The 25,279-nt window shown below is 49.5% G+C and overlaps 1 protein-coding gene across 1 annotated transcript in view; it reads left to right on the top strand.

Annotated features, from left to right (window-relative positions):
* The window catches only part of CD8B (CD8b molecule), a 13,375-nt gene extending 5,914 nt beyond the window's left edge, over positions 1-7,461 (top strand). Inside the window, exons 4-7 of the mRNA XM_004708007.3 lie at positions 147-236; positions 4,203-4,292; positions 6,479-6,515; positions 7,376-7,461. Coding sequence (XP_004708064.3) covers positions 147-236; positions 4,203-4,292; positions 6,479-6,515; positions 7,376-7,388 — 230 coding nt within the window. The 3' untranslated portion in view covers positions 7,389-7,461. The remainder of the gene's footprint in view (positions 1-146; positions 237-4,202; positions 4,293-6,478; positions 6,516-7,375) is intronic.
* Positions 7,462-25,279: the final 17,818 nt, after the last annotated feature.

Raw genomic sequence — 25,279 nt, 5'->3', positions numbered from 1 at the left:
CGAACATTGCATTTCTCTGTGATCATCAGCCCAGGGCCACGTCTCAGGGCTGCAGTACCAGAGGCCCGGCTGGGAGTTTTCCATCCTATCTCTCCCCATACCCTAGCTTACCTCACCAAGCTATGTCTCTGCTTGTCTTTCGGCAGTTGATGTTCTGCCCACCCCGGCCCAGCCCACGAAGAAGACCACAACCAAGAAGAGAGTGTGTCGATCCCCAAACCCAGTGACCAGGAAGGGTGAGTTCTCCTACTGCCCTGAGCCCTCAGAAGTGAGGCAGACCATCTGACTCCCTTTATGCCTTCCTGCCTTCATTCACTCCCCGGGCACTACCCAGTGTGAATTCTCCGGTCTAATGCTGGGAACCGAAGGGAAACTGAGTCTGGCAGCAGTGCCCACTCTAGTGGAGGACAGACTCATGCATCATGCCTGGACAAGGACACAAGTCAGTGGGGGATGTAGTCACCCTAGAGCTTGCCAGCGAGTGCTCAGAGCAACGTTGTTCAGAATAGACGGAAAGTGGAAACAACCCACCTGTTCATCAACTGATGAATGGATAGACACGATGCAACCACACGCCATAAGAGCGGAAGGAAGTACTTGTGCATACGACAACATGGACGAACCGTGAAAGCAGCGGGCAATGACAGAAGCCATGCACAAAAGTCCATCTATGATGTGGTTTCATTTCTATGCAATGTCCGCAGTCGGCAAGACTGTAGAGACAGAAGACAGATGAGCTGTTGCCTAGGGCTAAAGGAAGGAGAGAATGGAAAATGATTCCTAGTAGGCATGGAGCTCTTTTGGCGGGGTAGACAAAAATGTCCTGAAATTAGATGGTGATCCTGGTTCCACGGTCTTTGACTACAGTTAGTCCCCAGTGTATGATCGGGGATGCCATCATAAGTCATTTGGGATACCTTTCTTTTAAAGATGTTGATTATTTTACTGCCTTTTAGTATCTTTATACACTCATTGGAGTTTCCAGCAGCTGCTCATAAAATGGAATATCTGAGAATGCCCAAACCCTGGTCCCTTGTCATTGAGTTGAATCCAACCCTCGGCGCCTCTCTAGGACAGAGTGGCCCTGCCCGGGAGAGTCCCCGGACTAGACTCTTCATTGACAGACTGCCACGGCTTTCTCCTGGGAAGCAGCTGGTGAGTTCGAACCACCAGCTAAGAGCTTAAGCACTGCTACTCCTAGGCGCCTTCTGAGAAAGAACATCGGGGAGAGTCACGCTGCACCCGGTTGCTAATGATGAGATGTACAGGGGAAAAGATAGCTGTTAAGTGCCGTTCATCAGACCTGACGTTCATCATCAGCTAACAAGGATGCACTTCTCAAACAATTGACTTACACACCGCATGATACCTAAATTACATCTCAATAAGGCTGTTACTAAACCAACACCCAACAACCCCAAAGAAAAGCATTTTAAATTTGACCTAGTCTGACATCGAACAGAGACCCTAACATACCCAAAACCCCAAACCAAACTCACTGCCACTAAGTCAATACTGATGCACAGTGACCCTAAAGAACAGGGTAGAGCTGCCCCTGTGAGTTTCTGTAACTCTTTATGGGAGTAGAAAGCCCAGTCTTTCTCCCACAGCGAGGCTGCTAGTTTCAAACTGCCGACCTTGAAGGTGGCAATCCAACTCGTAACCACTATGCCACCAGGGCTCCTGCCCCTACACGCAGTGTGTGCTAAATACATGATTGATAATAAGTGAGCAAGTGTGCCTCTCTGTGCTATGGGCACCAGACACAGCAGACACCATATTCCACACGCACACTTTCCTTTGAACCTATTGGTTCAGTTCAGGCACAATTAAGAACAAACAAACACAAAACACTTAGACAAAGATGCAAAAACTAGGTCTGTGTCATTGGGCTGCGATCTGCAAGGTTGGCAGTTTGGACGAAGCCACCGTGGAGAGTTAACAGTGTCAAAAGCGCGCAGGAGCAGTTCTAGCCTGTCCCAGAGGGTCACTATGGGTTGACATCAACGTGATGGTGGTGAGTTTGGGAGTTTTCTCAGTGTTACTGAGACTCCCCCATGTTGTCATAATGGGGAGGGGAGCAGGAGGCAGGCAAGGGCATTCAACCCTCCACCCTGGGTGGGAGCCGCCTCTCTAGCCTTGGCGAGTTCCCTCCAGTGATGGGGGACTCCCACCCCCTCCACTTCTTTCTACAGCCTACCTGGCAGGGGCTCTCAAACTAGGAGGCCCTGTGCCACATCCTGGTCCTGTCTTTTAGTAGCTGGGTGACCTTGGGCTTGGAATGTAGCCTCTTGGAAGCTTGGTTTTCTCAACTGCAAAGTACCTGTTCACAAGGTGGAAGCTTGCAGTTAGTGACCTGGCTCATAACAGGATTCAGTAAAACTCATCTTCCCTCCTTGACTTGAAAATCTTTAAAAAATTGTTGGCAGGCCCTATTCTACCTCAAGCCCAAATTTGTATCCTTTTCCTTTCGAGCCTGGAGGCCTCCTTCTGCCCCTCAGCTGCCCGCAGGGACCATTTGCAGGGGTGTAGGAGGTATCGTTAGGGTTCATGGCACCCATCAGGTAAACGCTGCTGCCGAAACAGCAGACAAAGGAACAGACAGGAAACCTCTGGAAGAAAACTCATCCAAACCATCAGTACGTCTAGGAAACTAGGCTGACGCCACAAGTAATCAAGGACTTGAAATGAAACACCAATTTCTGGCCACCGGGTTGTCAAAACATTGAAAGCATTGATAGGGTTGCAGTGTGTGTGGGTTGTCCCCTCTCTTATGCAGGTGCCTTTCTGAAGCAGATATTGAGGGTGGGAATATGACTTGGCGCAGGCTTTTGGGGAGGCAATCTGGCAATATCTAGTATCACTTGGAGTCCCTGCATGGTGCAAAAGAGCCCTGGTAGCATAATGGTTATGAGTTGAGTTGCTAACCAAATGGTCAGCAATTCTAAACCACCAGCTGCTCCAAGGGAGAAAGATGAGGCTTTCTACTCCTGTAAAGAATTATAGCCTCGGAAACACAAAGGGGCAGCTCTACCCTGTCCTATAGGGTGGCTGTGAGTTAGAAGTAATCCGATGGCAGTGAGTTGGTTTGCATGGTACAATGTTTCATGGGCTCACTGCTCACCTAAAGGGATCAGTTCAGGTTCACAAAGAAGAAAGGCCTGGTGATCTACTTTGGAAAAAAAAATCACTCCCTGGAATCTGTGGGGCAGAGTTCTACTGTGACACCCTGAGGTCACCTTGAGTCGGGTGGCCGGCACTAGCAGCGGGGTCAGGTTTTAATACAATTTGAAATGTATTATGTACTCTATGATCCATCAACTCCCACCCTAATATCTGCTTCAGAAAGGCACCTGCATAAAGAGACCAGTACCAGGAAGTTCTCCCCAGAGCTGTTTGTAAACAACAATCTTTAGTTTAACCAAGCCGTTCAATGCTTCTCTGCTGCTAAAGAGAACACACTGACTTGGTTAGGCAAAGATGATGATGAAGAAGAAGAGGAAAAAGGAGTTTCAAAACAATTTCACACAGTATAACCCGCTGTGTACTTGTTGTGACACCATCTGCCTCAAGACCTGACTGCCACCGAGGTGATGCCGGCTCGAGCAGCCGTGTGGCACACACAGAACTGCCCCTGTGAGTTTCTGAGACTGAACCTCTTTAAGGGAAGTAGAAAGACCCATCCTCCTGAGGAACAGCTGGTGGTTTCGAACTGCTGACCTTTTGGATGTGGCCCAACTTGTCACCACTATGCCACCAGTGAGCCACTATGCCTATGTAAATCTAAATATAAGCAAAAGATACCAAATTAATACTGGTGCCTCCCTTATAGGGCACTCTGACCACAAGCTGGAACCTTTTATAATGAAAATATAGTCGGCTACTTCATAGGAAATTGAAATGACAGAGTTTGGCTTGTTTGTTTAAGTAACAATTGCCAGGCAGGAACACGGTCTGCTTCCTTTGAACATAAACAGTGAATGAGCTTAATGGATTTCTTCAAATGTCCGTGTGAGGCATGCCGTGTGACTCAGTTAGCTCAAGAATACTGGAAACTGCATGATACAAAGGCTAGAAGGAGATGCGGCAGATGTGAACGGTGATATTCCCTGGAAGGTGGGGCCACCAGTTGATTTCTTCCTTGTCCCGTTCTGCATCTTCCTCTCTTGAACTTTCTTCAATGTCACACCTTCTCTTCCCAGGCCCCTCCTGCAGCCCTGTCACCCTCGGCCTGTTGGTGACTGGCATCTCGGCTCTGCTCGTGTCGCTGAGTGTGGCCATCCATCTGCACTGTAAGTCCTCTTGGGGACGTCATGGTGACCCATTTACTATCTGGGGTGTCCCTTGAGGGTACGTTCTTCTCTAGGGGAGCAGATCTGATGGCACCCTGGTAGAAATTTCCACCGAGCAGCCATGAGACTAACTTGATTCATGCCTGGAGGCCCAGTTGTTGGCAAGAGCACTGTCTTGTCTCTGGAGTTGACGAGCTCAGCTTGGGGCCAGCCCTGCTGCTTCCAGATCTTGGGCAGGCTTGCAGGCCTCCTAGCCCCCGCTGCCTCAGCTGAGAACAAGGTTGCCTACCTTCCAGAGTTCACAGCTGCCCCGTGTGCCTGGAACCTGGTCTGGGCTCGGTAAGTGGATACTTTACTGGGAGAGGAAGCTCAGGGCACCAAAGACATTTCAGGTGAGGGTGTGAGTTACGTCTCCAGAAACTACAACTCCTCGCACTCCGTCGGCGAGGCCTTTGGGAAACACAGATGGCTGCTGCCCCTGAGATGGAACCATCTCCTTCACTGGGCTTTACCAGGCTCCGCGAGGAGCTGGGCTCATGCTAAAGGCGGGAATCTGGAGAGCTGGCCCGCACGGCTGCCCGAGGGCTGGGAGGCCCAGATGTCACTCCGGGTTCTGCCATGCACCTGTGCCACCTTGAACATGTCGCTTACCATTTGGCTTCTCTGAAGTGGGGGAGGGGGCATGGGGGGGGGCATCAGAAACAAAGACTAGCTTAAACAAGTTCTCTGCCATCAATTGAGTTTGACTCACAGCGACCCAATAGGACAGAGTAGAACTGCCCCGTGAGTTTTTGAGGCTGTAACTCTTTGCAGAAACAGAAAGCCTCATCTTTCTCCCGCAAAGCAGATGGTGGGTTCAAACTGCTGACCTTGTAGTTAGAAGCCCAATGCATAGCCGAATCTGCCACCAGGACTCCTGGACCAGACTAGAGTCATGAGCCTTAGCTTTTATAGGTCATAGACCCCTTTGAACATTTGGAGACAATGTGGCCCTTTTACAGAGAAACACCTGCACACACTTGGGCACACAATGGTCACCATAGTGGGGTCTCTCTAATCCCAGGAGAGCCTTGGAGTCTAAAAGCTTTTTAGATCATGGGCCTTATCAGTGAAAAACAGCAACAACAAAATGTGACTATGACCTGCAATTCAATGTACCATATATGCTCGTGGATAAGTCAAGTTTTTTGGCATATTTTTAATGTAGTTTTTGTGGTAAAACTAGGTGCCTCAGCTGATATTGGTCAGTTTATACTCAAATATATACTGTATTTGTTTGATATATATTGTTAAATGTACTTCAAAAATAAGAAAGCAATAGAGGGTGAGATGAGCGTGTAAATATATATATTTGTGTTTTCTGCCCCCAGCCCATGGGGGCATTTTGCAGACCTGCAGAGTACATGGGCAAGAGCCCTGGTGGCCCAATGGGCTAAGCCCTGAAGGTCTGCATTTTGCATCCACCAGCCTCCCTCGGGGAGAAAGCTGGGGCAATCTGCTTCCATAAACATTCAACCAAAAAACCAAACATGCTGGCTGACATCGAGTCAGTGCTGGCTCAGCGATCCCCTGTGGGTTTCCAAGACTACAACGGTTTACAGGAATAGAAAGCCCCATAGCAAGCCCCATCTTGCTCCCAAGGAGCTGCTCTGTGGTTTTAAACTGCCAACCATGGGGATCACAGCCCAACTCATAACCACAACCCCACCAGCCTTAGAAAGTCTGTGGAGCAGTGCTGTTCTGTTCTGATCTGTTCTGTAGGGTTGCAATGAGTTGGAAGCGAGTCAAAGGCAGTGTTTTTTGTTGGTGGTGGTGGGGTTTTTTTTTTGGGGGGGGGTATTGATGATTGTTTGCTTTTATCAAAAAGGCCGGATAGCGTGTTTAAGGGCCTGGTTCGGGGATAGATGACTGGCCTTGAATTCTGGCTTTACCAGTCATGATACATGATTGCAGTCAAATTCTTGACTCACTTTGAACCTGTTTCCTATGTATAAAGTAGAGAAAATCCTAACAGATCCCAACTCCCAGACCTGCTGAGCATTAAGACAATTGCAGTGTGAGAATTGTTCAGGGCCGAGCAAGGCACCTGGGAAGCATTGGTGTGAGCTGTGCCCACCACCGCTCGGCTCGGTCCCTGGGCCTGGGCACTGCCCTCACTGACTGGTCCCCTTGCTGTCTTCTTTCAGGCCTGTGGAGGAGAGCCCGGCTGCGCTTTGTGAAACAGTAAGTGTCTGTGACCCCAGAAAAGCAGCCCGCTGGGCCCTGGGTGTGACCTCGGCTCCTTCCTTCCTACTGCTCGCAGCCGAGAGCCAAAGCTCAGGCATCTCCTTCCCACACCCCGAAACAGTGCCAGTTAATGGGGGAGAGGAGCCACGCACAGAGCTCGCATAAGCAAAAACTGATTTGCCATCTAACTTTATTCCATGGTCAGGTTTAGCTCTTAGCTCCCCTGCCAGTACCTCTCAACTCTTGCTTGCTGACAACACTGCACCCAGGGCGTCCCAAACTCTGTGCCCCCCATCATCCCCTTCATCTCCATCCTCCTTGAACCTGGAGGTTTACCACCCCTGCTGTACAGTGGGGAGACTTGTTCAAAACCTCCAAACTAGTCAAGAGCAGAATCAAATTCAAAGACAAGCAGGTTCATGCCATGGCCGCTGCTCCCAACCAGGGGCCACTCACTTTCCCAGAAGCTGCGGCTGTAAGCTGGTGGCCTGCCCTGGTCCCATTGTCTGTCCTGGACCCCACTTGGGTTCCAAGAGCTGGCAAAGCCATAGGTTGAGTGGCATAGACGGGGTGGGGGGTGGGGGAGAGTAGGAAGAAAGGCCTAAGGACCTACTCGTCCCCGCCCCCCAGTTGTGCTCCCAGTGGAGCACAATTCTGCTCGTGGAGTTGCTGTGAGCCTGAAGAGACAGAAAGGTAGCTGTTGTTGGTCCTTTACCTTGGTGTGTAAGTGTCAACACCGAGCTCTTGGGCGACTTGGAGTTGACCCCCGCTTTGCTGTTTGCCATCTGTCTCTCTGACGGGGAAACTCAACAGTACTCGCCTGAAAATAAGAGGTTCCACAACTTGCTGTTTTCCAGGTTTTACAAATGAACCAAGCCTACGCCTTCGGTGTCCTGCATTGGTCAATACTGAGCAAGAGCAGGAAAAGACACAGGAACTCAGGAGACTTGGCTGGCCTGCTGAAGCTGCCTGCTTGGAACTGCGGCTGCTGCTTTCTGCGGCCCTCCGCCTGGGAGCACGGTGGGAGCCGGTCACCAGGAGTCCTACGGAGAAGGCTTCAGGTCCTCAGGACACCATCCGTCTATCACTCAAAGGCTGTGCTGAGGATTGAGAGGGAGATGCTGCCCTGACACAACTCTCAACTTCCGGTTCCTGGACTTGCATGGGAAGAGGCCTGGACTTGGGTGTTGGTAGTCCAGCCTCCATCTTCGCATGTTGCTTTGTCCTGGTTGGGAAGTGACAGTGGGCCCAGGGTCCCTCCTGGGATGGGGCAGGGGTGGCTCCCCGTGGGTTCTGCCAGGGGGGGAATGACCATCCTGGCAGAGAAGGCCCGAGACCAGACCCCGTCTGGGCTTCTTGAGAGAGACGAACTGGCTCCCAGGCACTGCTTCGGTGGGGATGCTGCTTCCGCTCCCAGCAGGAAGAGTCTCAGCTTTGACTTCAGTTCCTCTACAGCTTGTATATGTCTTCTCCTGCTTCTCCGCGCTCCTAAAGAAAATGTCTTGCGTGTAAAAATAAAAGGCCCAAGTCAAAAGAGGAAAAAGGCTCTTGTGGGGTGAAAACGCACATGCTGGTTGACAGCGAAGGATTCACTAGGAGCATGTGGTGCACCCCACTTCCCATCTGAGTCCCTTCTTGGCCCCCTAACACTCTGTAGGCCACCACGTGAGTGTGGAGAATGCCTAGAGAGGTTGGGAAACAGACAGGTGCCTCTTGGGCCACTCCCAAGCTGCCTTCATTCGCACCTGCCTGTCACTGCTGAGAGGTGAGCCCCAGGGACTCGTGGACCTGGGGAGAGCTCAGTGACCGCATGTCCACTGATGTCCTGTCATCTCTTGGCTCTGAGCGCCAGAGAAAGGACATGTAGGGAGAAAGGGCTGAGCTGGAATGGGGAGTAGAGAGGAAGAGCTGGTGCCTTTGGAAAAAGGTGACCTGGATGAGTCTCAGTTTTGCTCCCTCCACTTGACCTTGAGCCACATGAGAATCATTGAACCAAAACAAAAATAAGAGAAAAGAATGCAACCTGGGGCCCCATTGATAGAAGCACCGTGTCTTTTCTCAAAGGAGGATAGAGTCCAGGCGGCTTCTCCTGGCCAAGTCAGGGCTGGGAGGTGCAAGTTCAGAAGGTCATTGGTGAGCCAGGTGATGTTCAGAGGCAGCCACAGGAGGAAATTTAAAAAAAAATCTGCTACAGAGAACAGGAAAGGAGCGATGGCTTGAGGCGAGGGGGGCTGGCTGGCTTAGGGAGCCGGAGGGCACCGCAGAGCTAGGTGGGTGGGTAGGCAGTAGAGGCGGAAGAGCTGGGCATGCTGCTGGCCAGCCAAAGGTTTCTGCCCGCCAGCTCCGAGGACAATGGGACAGGCCAGCTCCCCGGCTGTGGGGAAAACCTCAGCCTTGGCGTTCCCTAGAACGGTGGGAGAACTAGAAAAAGAATGGGTCTGGGTAAGTGTGTCCAGATTCTGCCACGGTTCATTTTTAAGATAGGCTTCCCGTTCCCAGAGGGTCCATGTAAGAGATGAGAGACAGATTACTCAGATGTGGGGGTAGAGGTGGGGTGGGGGAGTGGGGGGTGGCCCTCATACCCAGTGGACAGCTGAAGTAAGACCAGGCCTCATGGCCCCAACATCTCAGGACAGATCTGGCTGCTATCCTGACTGTCGCACCCATGTATTTGAAAGTCCTCCTGGGGCGGCATGGGTGCGGCAGGCACCTGTGGAGGTAGGCCCAGCTGGGTGGGGGCCCGGGGAGACCGCTGGAGCAGGCTGGGCTGCCAGCAGCAGGGGCTGCGGTGAGGAGGTCTGCACCCGGCACCTGACTTTTGTTTTGAAGAGTGAACTGAGCGGTTCCTTCTTTCTGGGGGGCATCATGTTAAACCCACAAAAACGTGTACCCAGGCCCTGTGGGGGTCACAGTTGTACTGCTGAGCAACTTATCCTCGCTCGTCATAAACTGACATGCACGGGGGAACACGACAAATTGTTCCTTGTGGCAAGGCCTCTTAACAAGAGCAGATGGAAACGATCGAAGTGCTCATCAAAAGGGAACAGTCAGAGAAGCTGTGGGATATTTGGACAGCAGCGCTCATGTAACACGTCCGTATGGGTCGACAAACTGCGACTGCCGAACCACACATGGTGCTTTGGGCACGCACATGTGGCTCTGAAGTAGAATCAAAAAACATTATTCAGATCATGGTGATTTCATTTATTTGCAAAAATAGATTTATGGCTCGCGAATAACTTTTAAATTGTTGTGAAAGACTGGATTGGCTCTCTGTCTCAAAAGTTTGCAAACCCCTAAGCTAGAGCCCTGATATGCTAACGTCTATTGATGGTGACCACGTACCAATATAGTGAACAACGGCTTTACGGACCATCCTTAATTTAAGTGCCACTGTTAAAAATCCAGTCCAGATTAAAACAGGAAAACATATTTGTTTTGATGTTGTTAATTACCCCAGAGTTGGCGCCACTCGTGGTGGCCTTGTGTATAATGCAATGAAAAGGTGCCCATCGTCCTGTTGGTCGGGGGAAGTCAGCATATGGTGACCCTGGGGGCAGGGTGATGACTGGCACGGAAGGTTTGGGGCCGTCACGGCCTGCTTCTCCATCCGGGTGCTGGCCAGATGGGTGAGTTCAGCTTGAGGAAGCCCATCCAGCTAAGATGGACTCATAATAGATAGACTTCTCTGTCCATGTCAACCTTACTTCACTAAAGAGATGTTTTAGTATGGATTTTTCTGCACGGCCTCATTTAAAACAGAAGCAATTAAACCTTATACGATAGAATATACAGTTATGATATAGAAAACGTAGTGTAGTCTCTTCCCCGAGACCCCTCTGCAAGGGGATCTCCAGTGGCCTACAAATGTCTCGGGGTCTTGGGGAGGAGATGAGCCAGTCAGGGTGCGATGTAGCAACAATGAAACATACAACTTTCCTCTAGTTCATAAATGCTTCCTCTCCCCCCACTATTATGATCCGAACTCCACCTTGCAAGTCTGGCTAGACCAGAGGATGTACACTGGTACAGATAGGAACTGGAAACACAGGGAATCCAGGGCGGATGATCCCTTCAGGAGAGTGGTGTGAGTGGTGATACCGGGAGGGTGGAGGGAGGGTGGGTTGGAAATGGGGAACCGATTACAAGGATCTACATGTGACCTCCTCCCTGGGGGACGGACAACAGAAAAGTGGGTGAAGGGAGACAACAGACGGCAATATATGACAAAATAATAATTTATAAATTATCAAGGGTTCACGCGGGAGAGGGAGTGGGGAGGGAGGGGGAAAAAAGGGGACCTAATGCCGGGGGCTTGAGTGGAGAGCAAATGTTTTGAGAATGATGAGGGCAATGAATGTACAAATGTGCTTTACACAACTGGTGTCTGTATGGATTGTGATGAGAGTTGTATGAGCCCCTAATAAAACAATTTAAAAAAAGAAAAGAAAACGTAGTGTAGAAAGCTGAAGCTTATTCTGCAGATCTGATTCTGTTTCTCTTTTAAAATGAGGCAGAAGCAGCAGCAGTCATACAATGATGAAGGCCTTTGGGTGTATTCGTGGGAGAAACACAAGGCCTTGCACTCCCGTGCACAGGGACAGGCTCGGATACCCTGCCCCAGAGGCACCGTGAGTCGGAATCAACTCGACAGCAGTGGTTTTGTTTGTTTGCTTGGGGCTTGGGGGTCTATTTGCTTGAACAGAAGACCTGGAAACAAATCGTCCAAGCTGTGCATGGTCGTCAGTTTGGGGAATTTCTGTTGCTGCTTGGCACATTTCTATGAATTTTTATCACAATCTTACATTACTTTCGCAGTCAAGGAGAAAACGAAATGTTTGAAGAAGAGAGACTTCACTTCTTTTAAAAGGGGGCTCTGATCACTCACTTAGCAGTAGAAAGGGGAGAGGTTTGTTCAGACATTGTGATTTTTAAAGCCCATGTGGTGCTCGTCTGTGGCGACAGATTCCAAGTCCTAACTCAGACTAGCTCCAGGCCCAGGACCTTCTAGCTTCAGTTCCCCACGCTGGCTCTTCGCGGCCATCGATGGAAGGTTCTGCGGCAGGCTGGTTCCCGGCTCCCACCCTCTTGGAAGATTCTGGCTGCACCTGCAGGTGTGGAGCCTGCCAGCCCTCCCTGCGCCACCGCACCCCACCCCACCCCTGCCTTTCATCCTTACTCGTCCCCACCCCACCCCCACAGCCGCATCTCGGTACCTGTAGGAAGTGGGCAACTTGTTTTCAGAAAGTGATCCCCAGGGCCCGTGGGGGCAGCAAGCTGATCCGAATCTATCACCCAGTCAAAGGGAAAGCGAGAAAGGGCCGCTTCTACCTACAGAGGCCTTGCCTTTCCCGCTGTGGCGGTCTAAGGAGACTTCCCCTGTCACTTCTTGGGAAACCTCCCCTGCGCGTCACTGACTCTCCTGAGTCATTGGTCCCCCGGCCTCCCCTCGAGGAGGAGGGGGCCCTGTTCCCAGGCCTGCAGAAGTAGGCTGACCGGGACTGCTCTCCCGCAGAAATCAGACGTTTGGAAAGGCTCCCAGGGCTCCCCAGCCTTGTCCTTTCTCCATGAATCCGCAGTACTGCATGTCCACCCTTCTTAGAGCGTGGCCTCCGAAACTCGCAAGGGAAGCCACCTACGTTTCTCTCCATACAGTTTAAAATGTGAGCCCCCCCAGCCCCCCCAGTCCTGACCCTCATTTATCACTAAACCAATCACCCTGCCCCCTCTCTGCCCAGCGCTCTTTTCCATAAGCTTCATATAGGATATTATATATATACATTTTTACTAATGCTTTTCTTCATGGCTTATAATTTTTATGTTTAAGAACCATCTGTCTACTCCGAAGTAGTAATGTATTATCATATACGCACACACACATGTGCAAAGGTAAGTCCAAAAGTCTTGTTTACTGGGTTCCGGTTCACTTGAGGCTTCAAAATTTCAGGGAAAAGTTACATTATTGTGAAGAAACTGATGGTGCCCGGCTATCAAAAGATATAGCATCTGAGGTCTTGAAGGCTTGAAGGTAAACAAGCGGCCATCTAGCTCAGAAGCAACAAAGCCCACATGGAACAAGCACACCAGTCTGTGTGATCACGAGGTGTTGAAGGGATCAGGTATCAGGCATGATCAGAAAAAAAAAATCTTTTCATAGTGAATGAAGAGGGGAGTGCGAAGGGGAGGCCCAAAGCCCATTTGTAGGCCACTGGACATCCCCTTACACAAGGGGTGCGGGGAAGAGGGGAGCCAGTCAGGGTGCAATGTAGCAACGATGAAACATACAACTTTCCTCTAGTTCATAAATGCTTCCTCTTCCCCTACTATCATGATCCCAATTCTACCTTACAAATCTGGCTAGACCAGAGGATGTACACTGGTACAGATAGGAACTGGAAACACAGGGAATCCAGGGCAGATGATCCCTTCAGGACCAGTGGTGTGAGTGGCGATACCGGGAGGGTGGAGGGAGGGTGGGTTGGAAAGGGGGAACCGATTACAAGGATCTACATGTGACCTCCTCCCTGGGGACAACAGAAAAGTGGGTGAAGGGAGACGTCGGACAGGGCAAGATGTGACAAAATAATAATTTATAAGTTATCAAGGGTTCATGAGGGAGAGGGGAGTGGGGAGGGAGGGGGAAAATTAGGAGCTGATGCCAGGGGCTTAGGTGGAGAGCAAAAGTTTTGAGAATGATGAGGGCAATGAATGTACAACTGTGCTTTACACAATTGATGTATGTATGGATTGTGATAAGAGTTGTATGAGCCCCTAATAAAACGATTAAAAAAAAAGAAAAGTTCCATTATTTTTTGACTCCATTTCCCCACACATTTCTTGAAGCTCCTTGGCACTTGTACAGGTTTATTCCAAACAAAATGTGCTTCTTTGACCCTGTCTCTGGGATTGGCAGGTAGTTGCAGACATGGTCCCTGGGGAATACGCTTGTTTTGGTCTCAGTGGGGTGACCTTTAAAAAACTTCCAATCCACACAGTGGCCTGGGGTGTGAAGTTTGAGCATCTGTCGGGCCAGTTAAATTCAAGGCCCAGAGGTCAGCTCAGAAGGTTTTGGTGAATCAGATTTAAAAGGAGTGATCGTGATGGGCACTGGACAATCACAGAGGCTTATGATGAAGAAGTTTTAAGAAAATTGAAAACTGCGTTGAACAGGAAAACACCAAGAAAATGTCACCTCGGAGTCTTCAAGGGGAACAACCTGTCCTACAAGAATGTCATTGGGAAATCTTATCCTATCCACTCCACAACCCTGATCTTGCCCCTCCAGACTTCTTTTAGTTCCCCAAACTCAAATGTGGCAGTTACATAATCTACTGTCAACTTGACGAAGAGGCGAAGTCTAATCTGTCAATGAAGGTGCAGCTTGATGACCTCATCTGGTGGCGCATCAAAGATAAATAGCTCACTGGAGGCCAGACCCACTCTCTGCTTCATCTTCCTGCTGACAAGCCATATGGAGCTATGCTGATGGAGCCAGAGCCCTGGAGTTGAAGAAGCCAAGTGGAGACCCACACCAGCGCTGAGATGCTTCCACCGCCACTGGATCCACAAGACTTTCCACCCATTGGCCTGTGATCTTTGTGCAGTCTGCCTCATTGTATGTGTTGCATGAGTCTAAAGAGAAATGTACAGACTGGTATCGAACCTATGGGCTAATATCGGACTTACGGACTTGAACTGGACTGGGCCAGGATGTTTTCTTAATATACAATTACTCTTTGAAAATTACTCTTTCATATACATATCTAAGTGTCTGTGAATTTGTTTCTCTAGTCAACCTGGACCAGCACATCAAGGAACATTGAAAAGGAACACCATGTGAGTCCCTTGGGATGCCAAAGGGATCTGCTGTTTTGACGTGGTGTCCACCAGCGTGGGCACAAGTCTCCCTGGGAGGCTGAAAGAGAGGGCAGCATGGCCCCCAGAAACATGTAGACCTGGATGGCAGGGTATGCTGAGAAACAGAAGCTTCACTTTTTAAAATTTAATAAAAATGTTCATGATTTTTGAAGCCATACCTTTTGACTTGCCCGCATCTATATATTCTAAATTATTATTGTAGTGAAATGCATAGCAAAATGCTTGGCATTTCAAAGATTTCTTGGCCTTCTTGATACTGGGTCAGACATATTTATTTCTGTTGGACATTGTCTATGTGTTCCCCACGCAACTCAAGGGCAGAAGAGGCAGCATGTAGGTCCACCTGTCCTCCAGGGCTAGAGCCTTGCTCCCCCACCCTTACCAAAGAGGCTGCCTGCCCTCCATTCACTCCTTGCTGGCTGCTTCCTCGCCTGCTGTGAGGACCAGAGCCTAGAGGAGCCTTCAGCCTCTTTCTTCTCTGCCATCCATCCAAATGGTCAAAATCCTTATGCCTTGTGGCAGTCTAAGTGAATGAACGCCAGAAGGCTCTGCCAGGAGGTCCTCAGGTTGCCACAAGCAGGCTCTGTCCCTGAAGGCAGTAGGCCCAGAGCATAGCCTTCCCTGCTTGTCCCCTCAGTGTCTCTCCTGGTGGCTGCCCCCACTGTCCCCTCCCTATGCGTCTCATGTTCCCACCCACAGCTTGGTTGTCCAATATCCCTGAATATTTACTCTGCCAAGCTTGGTCAACAAGCATTTGCAAGAACATAAACTCAACAAATGAGATCCTCATTAGCTTTTCACATGTGTTCTAGGCAATGAGGAGCAAGCACAAGCACACACTGCCCCTACCCCTCTACCCCCCATGGACTAACGTTATCTGAAGGGATGGAGACCTAGGGATGGCGTTTGCCCTCGGTGCCTGGACAAGGAACAAACAGAGGCAGGATGATGCGAACACCCGGCAGAAAGCATTTCCTCCGCACAGAAGTTGTGTTCGGCTGAGGGGAAACTTTGCAGCCTCCTGTAGTAGATTCTGTGCAGGTCTCTGTGGTCACGTTGGGGCAAGAGGAGGAGGAGAAGATTTGAATGGTACTGGCTGAAAAGCAGAGACCCACCTTCTCCAAAATAGCACCCCTTCAGCATCCCGTGACCCAAAGTTGGCTGCCTGACTAGTCTTGCTGGCTGGTAAAACCAGGCTAGGCGAAAGAGGGGCCTGGTCCCCACCCACCACCTTCGCTCCTACCCCCACCCCCCTTCCAGACCTCAGCTAAGCTTGGGTGACATGGAGAAGGAGGAGAGCAAGAGACTTGACCGGCATCAAAGATGGGCCTGGTCTGAGAGCACAGAGACTCTGAGTGGGAAACGCAGGAGGGGATAGCATCCTAGTCACCCTTCTTTCTGTCTCAATATCGCCCCTGCAGTCAAACTGCAGTCCTTTCCTAGACCCTGCTCAGAGCCTACCACCCAGAAACTCAGGGTCCCATCTCTCGCAGTCCATCCTCAGGTGAGGGACCAGGGGTTCAAGGAGGCAAGAAGAAAGACTCACTGGGGCTGGGATGGAAGCCGGTCCTGTGTCCAACAGTTTCTCCCAGTTTCCTCTGGGCCAGTCTTCAGGAACTTAAGTTTGCTCCTTTCTCCCCCCACCTTTCTTTCCCTCCCTCCTTTCCTACTCCCCTGTCCCTTCCTCTCCTCCTTACCACAGTCCTGGCCTAGTCGTAGACTTAAAAGTCTTTTCTTTCGGTATGGAAACCATTTTTCTTTTTCTTTCTTCCTTCGTGATAATGGTAGAATCATAAAACGGTAAGAGATTTATCTTGGTGTGAAGGACTCACTTTGCTGGGCATACTGTCTGGCAGCTTTGTCCGTGTCATGAGGTGTTGGGCAGACTCATTGTTGTTGTTTGTTTGTTTGTTTCCATAATAAGCATGGCGGAGTGCAGCAGAATCAGGAGGCGGTGGGCCCAGCCATTGCTCTTTATGTCACATCACGTTTTGTAATCTGAGCTTTTGGGCTCTCCAGTGGCAGAAGCTGCTCCACCTGCTCTGAGCGGCACCAAAGTCCCTGGACTGCGTGCCATTGTGTGCAGCGAGGACCCTCGCTGCTTTTGCTCTGCTCAACTCACGACGGCCACAGCAAGAGAGCTATTGGCTGTCTTTTTACTTGGTCCCATTATGAGCATGCCCCCCCCCCCCAAAAAAGCTGATTTCCACCACCCGCCTCTCAAAATTGAAAGACCTCTTGGTTAAGGGGGCTTGTTATTTGTAAACATATAAATGCACAACGCCCTCTCCCACCTCACCTGGAGAAGCATCATCACTCTAATTCTTGAAATGACATCTATTCACTGAGGGAATCCCCTGATGCGGTGTCTGATGTCCATCTTCAATAATATTCCCTGGCTAATGACTCAACAGGCGGAGGGCCCAGGAGATCATTATTTTTTTTTAGGGATGCGTGATACTCCATTGTGTGTATGGACCAAAGTTGGCTTATCCATTCTTCTACAGATAGGGCTTTTGATTGTTTCCATCTTTTTGCAATTATGGAAATTGCTGCAATAAAGATGAATGTGCACATTTCTGTTCTTCTTTATTTCGTCAGGGTATTTCCCAGTAGAGAGACTGCAGAATCATAAGGCATCTGCATTTGATCAAGGAAGCACCACACTCTCTTCCATATTGGTTGGGGAATTCTGCAATCCCATGGGCATAGATGATGAGCATTCCAGTCTCTCTGCCTTCTGCTCCAGCATTTAGTATTTTCTGTTTTTTTTTAATTTTGCTAAGAGTATCGGAGTGAGGTGGTATCTCATCATTATTTTATTTTTTAATTTCTCATATTGCTAATGAATGCGAGCATTTCTTCACTTGATTATTGGTTGTCTGGCTGTCATCTTACTAAGCTGTCTAGTCATGCCTTGTGCCTGCTCTCTTGACTGGGTTACTTGTATTGTCCTTAGACTCATATTATATTGGAGAGCAGCCACACCCAGCAGGTCAAAGAGCCTCTGGAAGGGAGATAGAATGATACTGTTGTGAGTTTATCACCATGGTTTCAGAGGGAGTGTGTGTGTGTGGCAGGGGCGGTTGGGGCGGGCCGACATTTGCCTTGTAAACCACTCTTGATGCTTCCGATGGAAGCGCTCCCATCTCTGAGCCTGGGCAGATCCTGCTGATATCGATCTACAATGTTCCTGCCTTCTTCCCTTTCATACACTGGGACTCCACATCTCCATTTCTCCTGCTATCATCTCTACATCCAAATTTTATTTTAATAAATGCCTGCTTAAGAATACACTTCCCGAAAAGAATGGGAGTCTGCTGTTTGCCTACGAATGTCACAGGGTGGGTGACAACAGGACAGCTACACTTACCACAGGAGACGTGGGACAGAGGCCACCCAGAAGTATTACTAGACGCTACGGCTTTGGCGAAAACCATTGGGGGCATATCTAGTCACATCTAGTATAAAGCATTTGCTCTAACTCAGCCTGCCTGGGACCATGGAGATAAACAGAGCATCCTTACGTAAGAGTAAACAAAGATGTGCATTTCAATATTGCTGGTTCGGACAAAAGGAACCCTAAAGCACAAATCCAAGTCTATCCATAAGGAATGACTGACTCCATGACGGATCTGTCTTTATTAGGAGAATGATTTTGTGAGATGTCCCAGGCATGTTGCTGGGGGTGAAAGGGGGGGGGGGGTGTGTAGCCTGATGTGGCTAAGTAGTTAAAACAGGATCTCAGTTTTATGGCACAAATTATAATCTCATGAAAATGGCATGTGTGTCAGTCCCCGTGTGTCCATGACTATGAGAACACCAGCTATCGAAGGAGACCCACCTGCTGGGAACACTAGTGTGACGGTTCGAAAACAAACTTTCCCCAGGAACGTTTGAAATGCCTGTGAAGAGGAATTCACTTTAATAGTGAGAGAAATTAAGACAACCACGTCGTTGTCTTAATTAACTTGGTCCAGGTCCTCTACCCATAGTCTCCATAGCGCGCCCCCCAATGATTGGGTGAACTCTGATGAAGAAGGTGTGTGGGGCAAGCGTGAAAGGATTGGTCGGTTTTGCCACTTGGGCAACAGGCACAGAGAATCCCAGGCCGCAGAAAGAAGCGGCAGGGGCGAGGCCCACGGGCGATCCCCGCGTGAAGTGGAGGTGACAGCAGAAGCCCCAGAGGCTGCAGCACTGCAACAGAGACAAACACAGAGCAGCAGGCTTCCCAGTCACCGAACAAGTTAAGCTGCCGAGTGCCTTTGTCGGGAGGCTGGCTTGCGGAGCGGCATGTCCTTGGGGCTCTTATCAACACCAAAGGAGCCTTACAACACTTGCTGGAGCCAAGCCCGGCCAAGGCAACGAGCACAAGAGAAAGACATGCCTGCCAGCGTGGCTGCGAAGAGACCCTGCTGCAGACAAAAGACCTGTATCTTTACTGTTTTTGATCCAACGTGTAACCTGTGACCTTCCCTAATAACCCCCCCTCATCCTGAGTATTGTCTGTGTGTCTGCTGCACAGGATGGTCAAACCCAACAGAGAACTAGGTTCTGTGGGAAATACATTAGTGTCAGAATAGGGTTTGAAAGGACGGAGGGTGGAGGCGAGTCTGACCCTTGCCTCATGATGAATCGCTCTTGGGCGGATAGAGAGCTAGAATCTCTTTCTCCTTAGGGAAGCCAGAGGAGGTCACACGGCGCCCCCTCCCCACTATTCCTCTTTTGACTTTTATGAATCAAGTTGACTTTGTTAAAATTCCGTTTTACATCGGAGAGCACCTATGAATCTGCATTGGTATTAATTCTCACACTGTCTAATTCCCGAAAGGATCTGGTCCAACCTAGAAAGATCTAGACACAAACAAAGGCAGGTGAAGGCTGAGCGTGGAGGGGGAGGGGGAGGGAGGAAACTGGAGACATGGTTTAAAAAATAAAAAGCCTCCAAAATGCCTCCTCCCCTCCCCCGTGTTCACTTGGTACTCCAGAACCACCCAGGGGCCCTGCTCCCGGCACCCGTCTGACAGGCCGCTGCCCCTCCCGCTCCAGTATACTTTGCCAGACAGTCCACACCATTGCCTGTCTCCTCATCCCTTCCTCCTTGCCTGGGCTTCACCACAAAGCTGCTCTGTACAAACACCGCAACGCTGCTCCGGCCTGGGTGCCATCATATCAGCACCAAACTGCTCAGAGGATGGTTAAGATGAGAACAAGGAGTTCAAATCTTACTTTTAAGCTTTTAATTAAAAAACACAGATGCTTCTTCAACAGCCTAAGCAGATATTATCCGTTCTTGCATTTGAAAAGCTAACACTTCAGGCCTACATTCAAGGAGGTTACTGACATGTGGCTGCGTCATTTCTTTGGTTTTCTTTCTTTTTAGAAGCCCAAGAGCCGTATTTCCTCCCCTCTCAGAGACCTAGTCTTGTAACTTCTTGTGGGAAGACTCTGAGGTTTGAAGTCCCAGGACTTGACTGCTATCTCAGAGGACCCGCGTCTCCTCCAAGCTCCGCCACGGAAGCTTTGCGCGTTCCACGAGCGTGGTGCTGCTGGTCAATCGCCAGGTTCTGCGTTCCTGCTTCCTCACCATGGGGTCCCGTTCCTCCAAAGGAAGAAATGCCAAAAGTGGAGGAATGGGACTCCATCATCTTTTTAAAATTACAAGGGGAAGTTTTTCTTTCTCAAAGAGAACAGCCTCCTCCGCCCCTCCCCACCAGGAGATAGTTAGGAGCCCTGGCTAGGAGTGGGTCTGCTAACCGCAAGGTCAGCAGTTCGAAACCAGTTGCGGTGAAGCCGGAGAAAGACGAAGCTTTCTCCTCCAGGAAGCACACAGGAGCAGTTCTCCCCCATCCTGCCTGGTCGCTGTGAATCAGAACAACTCGAGGGCAGTGAGTTGGATTTCGGTTGGAGTTATGGACTGGTCACTTGACAACACTTCGTTTCAGTGGCTAAAACGATGTGGCGCACAAAGAAACCTATTAGATGTGCGTGTCAGCTGCATGGTACCAGTGGCATTCACATATATGGGCAACGGTGGACTACATATTAAAGGGCAATTGGTTAACTCTTAGTTCTTACATTGCAAAAGAGTCCACGTGACTTAAATAAGAAAATGTTTTAAAATATATACAGAAAGAAAACAGAAAGCTGGTCATTGAATAAATAATAAGCTCTAATCAGAATCAAATACAAACATTTTACAATATAAAGCCAAGTTGTTTAAATGTTTTGAAAATGTTGGATCATACCGGAATGCAATATTGCAGGACAATAAGGTACTGATAGTGGGGTTCCTTGTCGTCCACGGCTGGGCGTGTGGATGAGAGTGCCCCTTCAGAAGGACAATTTGGTGATATGTATGAAGAGCCATTATACATATGACATGCATGTATATATGACATATATGTTGTATATATGTCATGTGTACATATATATGTCATATATAACGGCAAAAGAAGTTCAAAATTACCACCGTGTTTTAAAAGTTAGAAAACAGTATCAAAATAATTAGTATATAGCCCTCGTTTAAGAGTGTAGCAGAATCCAAAAGATATATACCAAAGTTGCTGGCTGTATCTTTGAGTCTCCAGAACTATATGACTACTTTCTTTTCCTCTTCTCTTTGTCTCCAGGGCAGTCCCTCGTTTTTCTTTCAAAAGACCCGTGATTTTGATAATAAAAATAATGTTTTCAAGGCTGCAACTCCTGAAAAGATGCTTGCGCGGGACTTCACCCTTGCCCCTTGGCGCCGGGGTCTGCACTGCGGCGGCAGCTCGGCCGCTCTCCTGGCTATCTCCGTGTCCAGGGCCGTTTGCAGGCTCCGGAGCTTCAGAAGGGAGAGCAACACGAGCACGTCTTGCAGCTGGAAAATCTCTCTCTCTCTTTGTAACGTTTTTAAAGTTGATGAATAATTCCACGCACCATAAAATTCAACCATTCCCATCCTCTTAAAAAGAGTGCGACAATCATCCCCCCAAACAGCTTCAGAACATTTTCTTCCTGCTCGTGCTCATTGTGAGGGAACAGTAATGAAGGCATAGAAAGTAGATGCTTAAAAACGTGTCTGTGGCTCCCCCCCCTCCCCCGTGCACCCCCTTCTCTGGTTCTTTCTAGAGCGTGCTGCCACCTCCAATCTAGATAAAAGTTTAAAGCGGCCAGTTGATCCCACATCATCACACATTGTTTATTATAAATCTTCCCAGTTACCATATCCACGTATTAAGCACTTTCAGAAATGACTCTACTGCAATGCGTTCGGCTTGGTTGTTTTTTTGTATTAAACACAGTCCCTGGGGTGGTGTAAAGGGGATTGCACTAGGCTGCTAACTGAAGCACTGCAGGTTCAAGTCCACACGAGGGTCTGGACCATGGGATCAGCATGACGGTAGCTGGTACTGATGTGCACTAGATCCTGTGTGCTGTTGGAGATGAATGCTCGTAGGCATGTTGGAACTCTTGCCATTTTGCAGGCAGGATTCTGAGCTGAAGATAAGTCAGGTGGCTCACTCAACGTCCTGAGGCTGGAAAGGCAGGGATGGGGCTTCATCCCAACACCACCCTGCAGCAATACCTGAGGCACTTTCTCTACTCTAGTCACAGCGAAAGCGGCAGCAAATGGCAGCTTTATTTCAAAAGGCCAGACCACAACAATTTTGCAGTTAGCAAAATCTTTTTTTAAAACTTTAACAATGTCATTGACCGATAATCCACTTATCACACAATGTAATGGTTTCAACATAGCAAAATCTTTAGTTGAGAGCTGGACATCTCTACATTGGAAAAGGAACTCAACATTTACCTAGCTCAGCTTCCCAAATCATATTTGAATGACCTTAGTAACAACACTACCAAGCAGTCTTCCACTGGACTTAAAAAACAAACAACAATAAAAAAAACTCCCTTATGTGGAACTACCCATCTCTGGGGGGTCCATTTCATCTTGAATGAATGCTTCTAGGAAGTTTTACTTTTACTTGCATGCTTCCCAGAACCACTAGAGAACAGGGGGACTCCATGGCTTGCATTTGGCTGCGGTTTGAATCTCGAGGGCCCCGCCCCCAAATCCACACCTATGACTTTCCAGGCTGATTCCTGGTGTGCCAGGTGGAATGCTGCCCTTTCCATCCCACTCAAGACAGCCTACCAGACCGCAAGTGAGGATACTCAAAAAGACAGGACTTGCCTGTCAAGTCAATTCCCGCTCAGAACGGCCCTATAGGGCAGAGTAGAACTGCCCCTTGTGAGTTTCCAAGACTGTAAATCTTCATGGGAGTAGAAAGCCTCCTAATATGTTACAAGAAAAATCTTTAACTTACTAGGCTTACTTTTTATTACAGACTTTATTTTTCACACAGCTTTAGGCTTATAGGAAAACCTTGCGGAGAACATAGAGAATTACCATATACCCTCAGCCCAGACACATGGTTTCTCCTGTTGTTAACATCTTGTCCTGGAAGCGTAGTAGCTTATGTATTAGGCTGTTCACCACAAGGTCCAAGATTCAAACCCACCAGTCGCATCGCAGGAGAAAGATGAGGCTTTCTGCTCCCGTAAAGATTTCCGACTTCAGAAAGCCAACGAGCAGGTCTCCCCTGTCCTGCTGTAGGGTGCCCATGAGTCAGCACAGACTCGATGGCAGGGAGCTTCTTCCAGGTGCATTTGTTACAGGTGATGGCCCCAAATGGACACGTTATTATTGACTAGTGTCCAGGTTTACATTAGGATTCACTTTGTGCTATGCATTTCTAAGGGTTTTGATGTGTCAACCATTATATCATACCAAAAAGATTCACTGTCTCTAAAAATATCCTGTGGGAGGAGAAATTTTTTTTTAATTAAAAAAAGTCCTGTGCTCCGCATGTATACCGCTTCCCCATTCCCCTGGGCCTCTGAGAGCCATGGAGATATTTTTCCTTTCTTTGACTCTCTCTCCACAGCCCTGGTAGCCCAGCAGGTGATGTGTCTTGTCTGGCTGCTAGCCACAGGACCGAAGTCCAAACCTACCAGCCACTCCCTGGGAGAAAGATGGAGCTCCCTGCTCCCATGAAGAGGTCCAGCCTCGAAAGCCCACAGGACAGTTCTACTCTGTCCTATTGAGTCGACTGGGCATTTGGTCTTTGTGTTTTATTGTCTTTGCGGCTTGCCATTTCCACAACAGCCCGTCACTGAAGTCACACAGTGTGTGGGTTTTGTTTTCGTCCTTCAGATCGGCTCCTACCACTGAGCAATATGCACTTTAGGTTATGCTACTTTTTGTTTTAAGGAAATGAGTGTTTGCCTTAAATCATCTAGTCTATGCTAGAAACAACTTTGCATTCGATGTTCATTAGAACGTATTGCTAAGTGAATCACTGCCTTTCGGCTTTCTTTCGGTCTTTTCAAAGACATCTACTTACTGGAACCACGCGGAAGTTGTTTTGGTATAAAATGGAAAGGGTCATAGCGCAATTTGTTCCGAAAGGTTAACCAATTCCTTGGCACCCTTTATCTCATCCGTCCTCTCCCCGGGTGTAAGCACACTGCTATCAGACCACACTCAGCAGTGACACCGTGGGTCTCCACAAAGAGAGGGCGGGTTGGGGTTCTCTTTCTGTGGCACCGTGACTCACTGCCACCTTCCCTGGGCCATCTGCTGTCCCCGCACTTGGGTTGGTGTTCGCCTGGTCCATAACCACTGGCACGTTCAGCGTAACCATGAGGAATGCATGGGTCCGCTTCCTGTTTCCTCCCCACTTGCAAACCTGCAGAGACCATGTATTCTCAGAATGTCCCATTCTTTACAAGAAATTCGTCCTGTGAGAGGTGGTCTTTGTTTTGCTTTGTTGGGGGGCAGGGGACGAGTAACATCTCAGTTTGATAGCTCTATCACCCTTCCACACCCAGAGAGGCGTCAGATGTTTGGGGTGCACTACAGAGGGGCTCAGGGTGCCCCTCTTCACTCTTGTGACTCCGCTGGACTTCTCTGGCAAGCCGAGGTAGAACTCAGAAGACAGTGCAGGCCCCTGGGCCGTCTCCACAAGCCCACCCTTCCTCCAGGCTCTTGAGAGTACATCAAGGGGCGAACAAGGAGACTTTCTAAAAACCTCCTGAAAGCACAAGGGCCCCCACCCACTCGGGCTACAGGAGGTTCATCAAAGATGGGCGCAGCGGCCAAGGATGAAGAGCTCCAGCCGTCCTTGGCTACACAGCCAGGTACAAACTCTATTCTTGCCCCAGCCGGGCCCTCCTGATCCCTCCCTGAGGAAGAGGCCCTGGAGCTCCCTCTCCACGCTGTGTCTTGCTGGGTGAGGGCTGCGTGATCCCCCTGTGCTGAGTCACTGCCTGACAGGGCCAGGTGCAGGGGAGGAAAGGCTAGCCTGGAGGGTGGGAGGTGAGCCCTGGACAGAAAAGGGACCCCTGCCGGGAAGCGCACCTCTCACTGGCAAAGGTCGGCTGGGTACTTAGACTGGGAAGTGGCAGCAGAGCCACTTGCTGTTTCCCAGGAAATGTCAGTATACATTTCTCCAGAAAGGTGACTGCCCGGATCATAAGCCAACAGCGCCTTGAGTTCGAGACCTGTCCACCCAGCGTCAGGCCTGTCCACCCACCTGATAGCTGCCCTGGGCACCGAGGCCCAGCCACCCCCACCCCACCCCTGCCCTTTTCGGCCTCCAGCTGGATCACAGAGCCTGAGAGCCAGCCGCAGCCTGGGGTTGGCAGCAACATCAGGGCTGCATTTCAAATAGGATCCATGCCTGCCCCTCCCCCGAGAAGAAGTTATTTCAAAGGATGGCACTGAATCTGCAGCTGGGGAGAAGGATATATCTGACCAGAGCACACAGGAGCAGATGACGGGGGAGGAGGAGAGACTGGAGCACATCCTGGCCCACCAGGCCTTGAGGACG

This window comes from Echinops telfairi, unplaced genomic scaffold (assembly GCF_000313985.2).
Source record: "Echinops telfairi isolate 266 unplaced genomic scaffold, ASM31398v2 ScPeMD7_7467;HRSCAF=8505_1, whole genome shotgun sequence".
Taxonomy (NCBI): Eukaryota; Metazoa; Chordata; class Mammalia; order Afrosoricida; family Tenrecidae; genus Echinops; species Echinops telfairi.
Note: the sequence above shows the minus strand (reverse complement) of the source record. Positions and strands in the feature narration are given on the sequence as shown.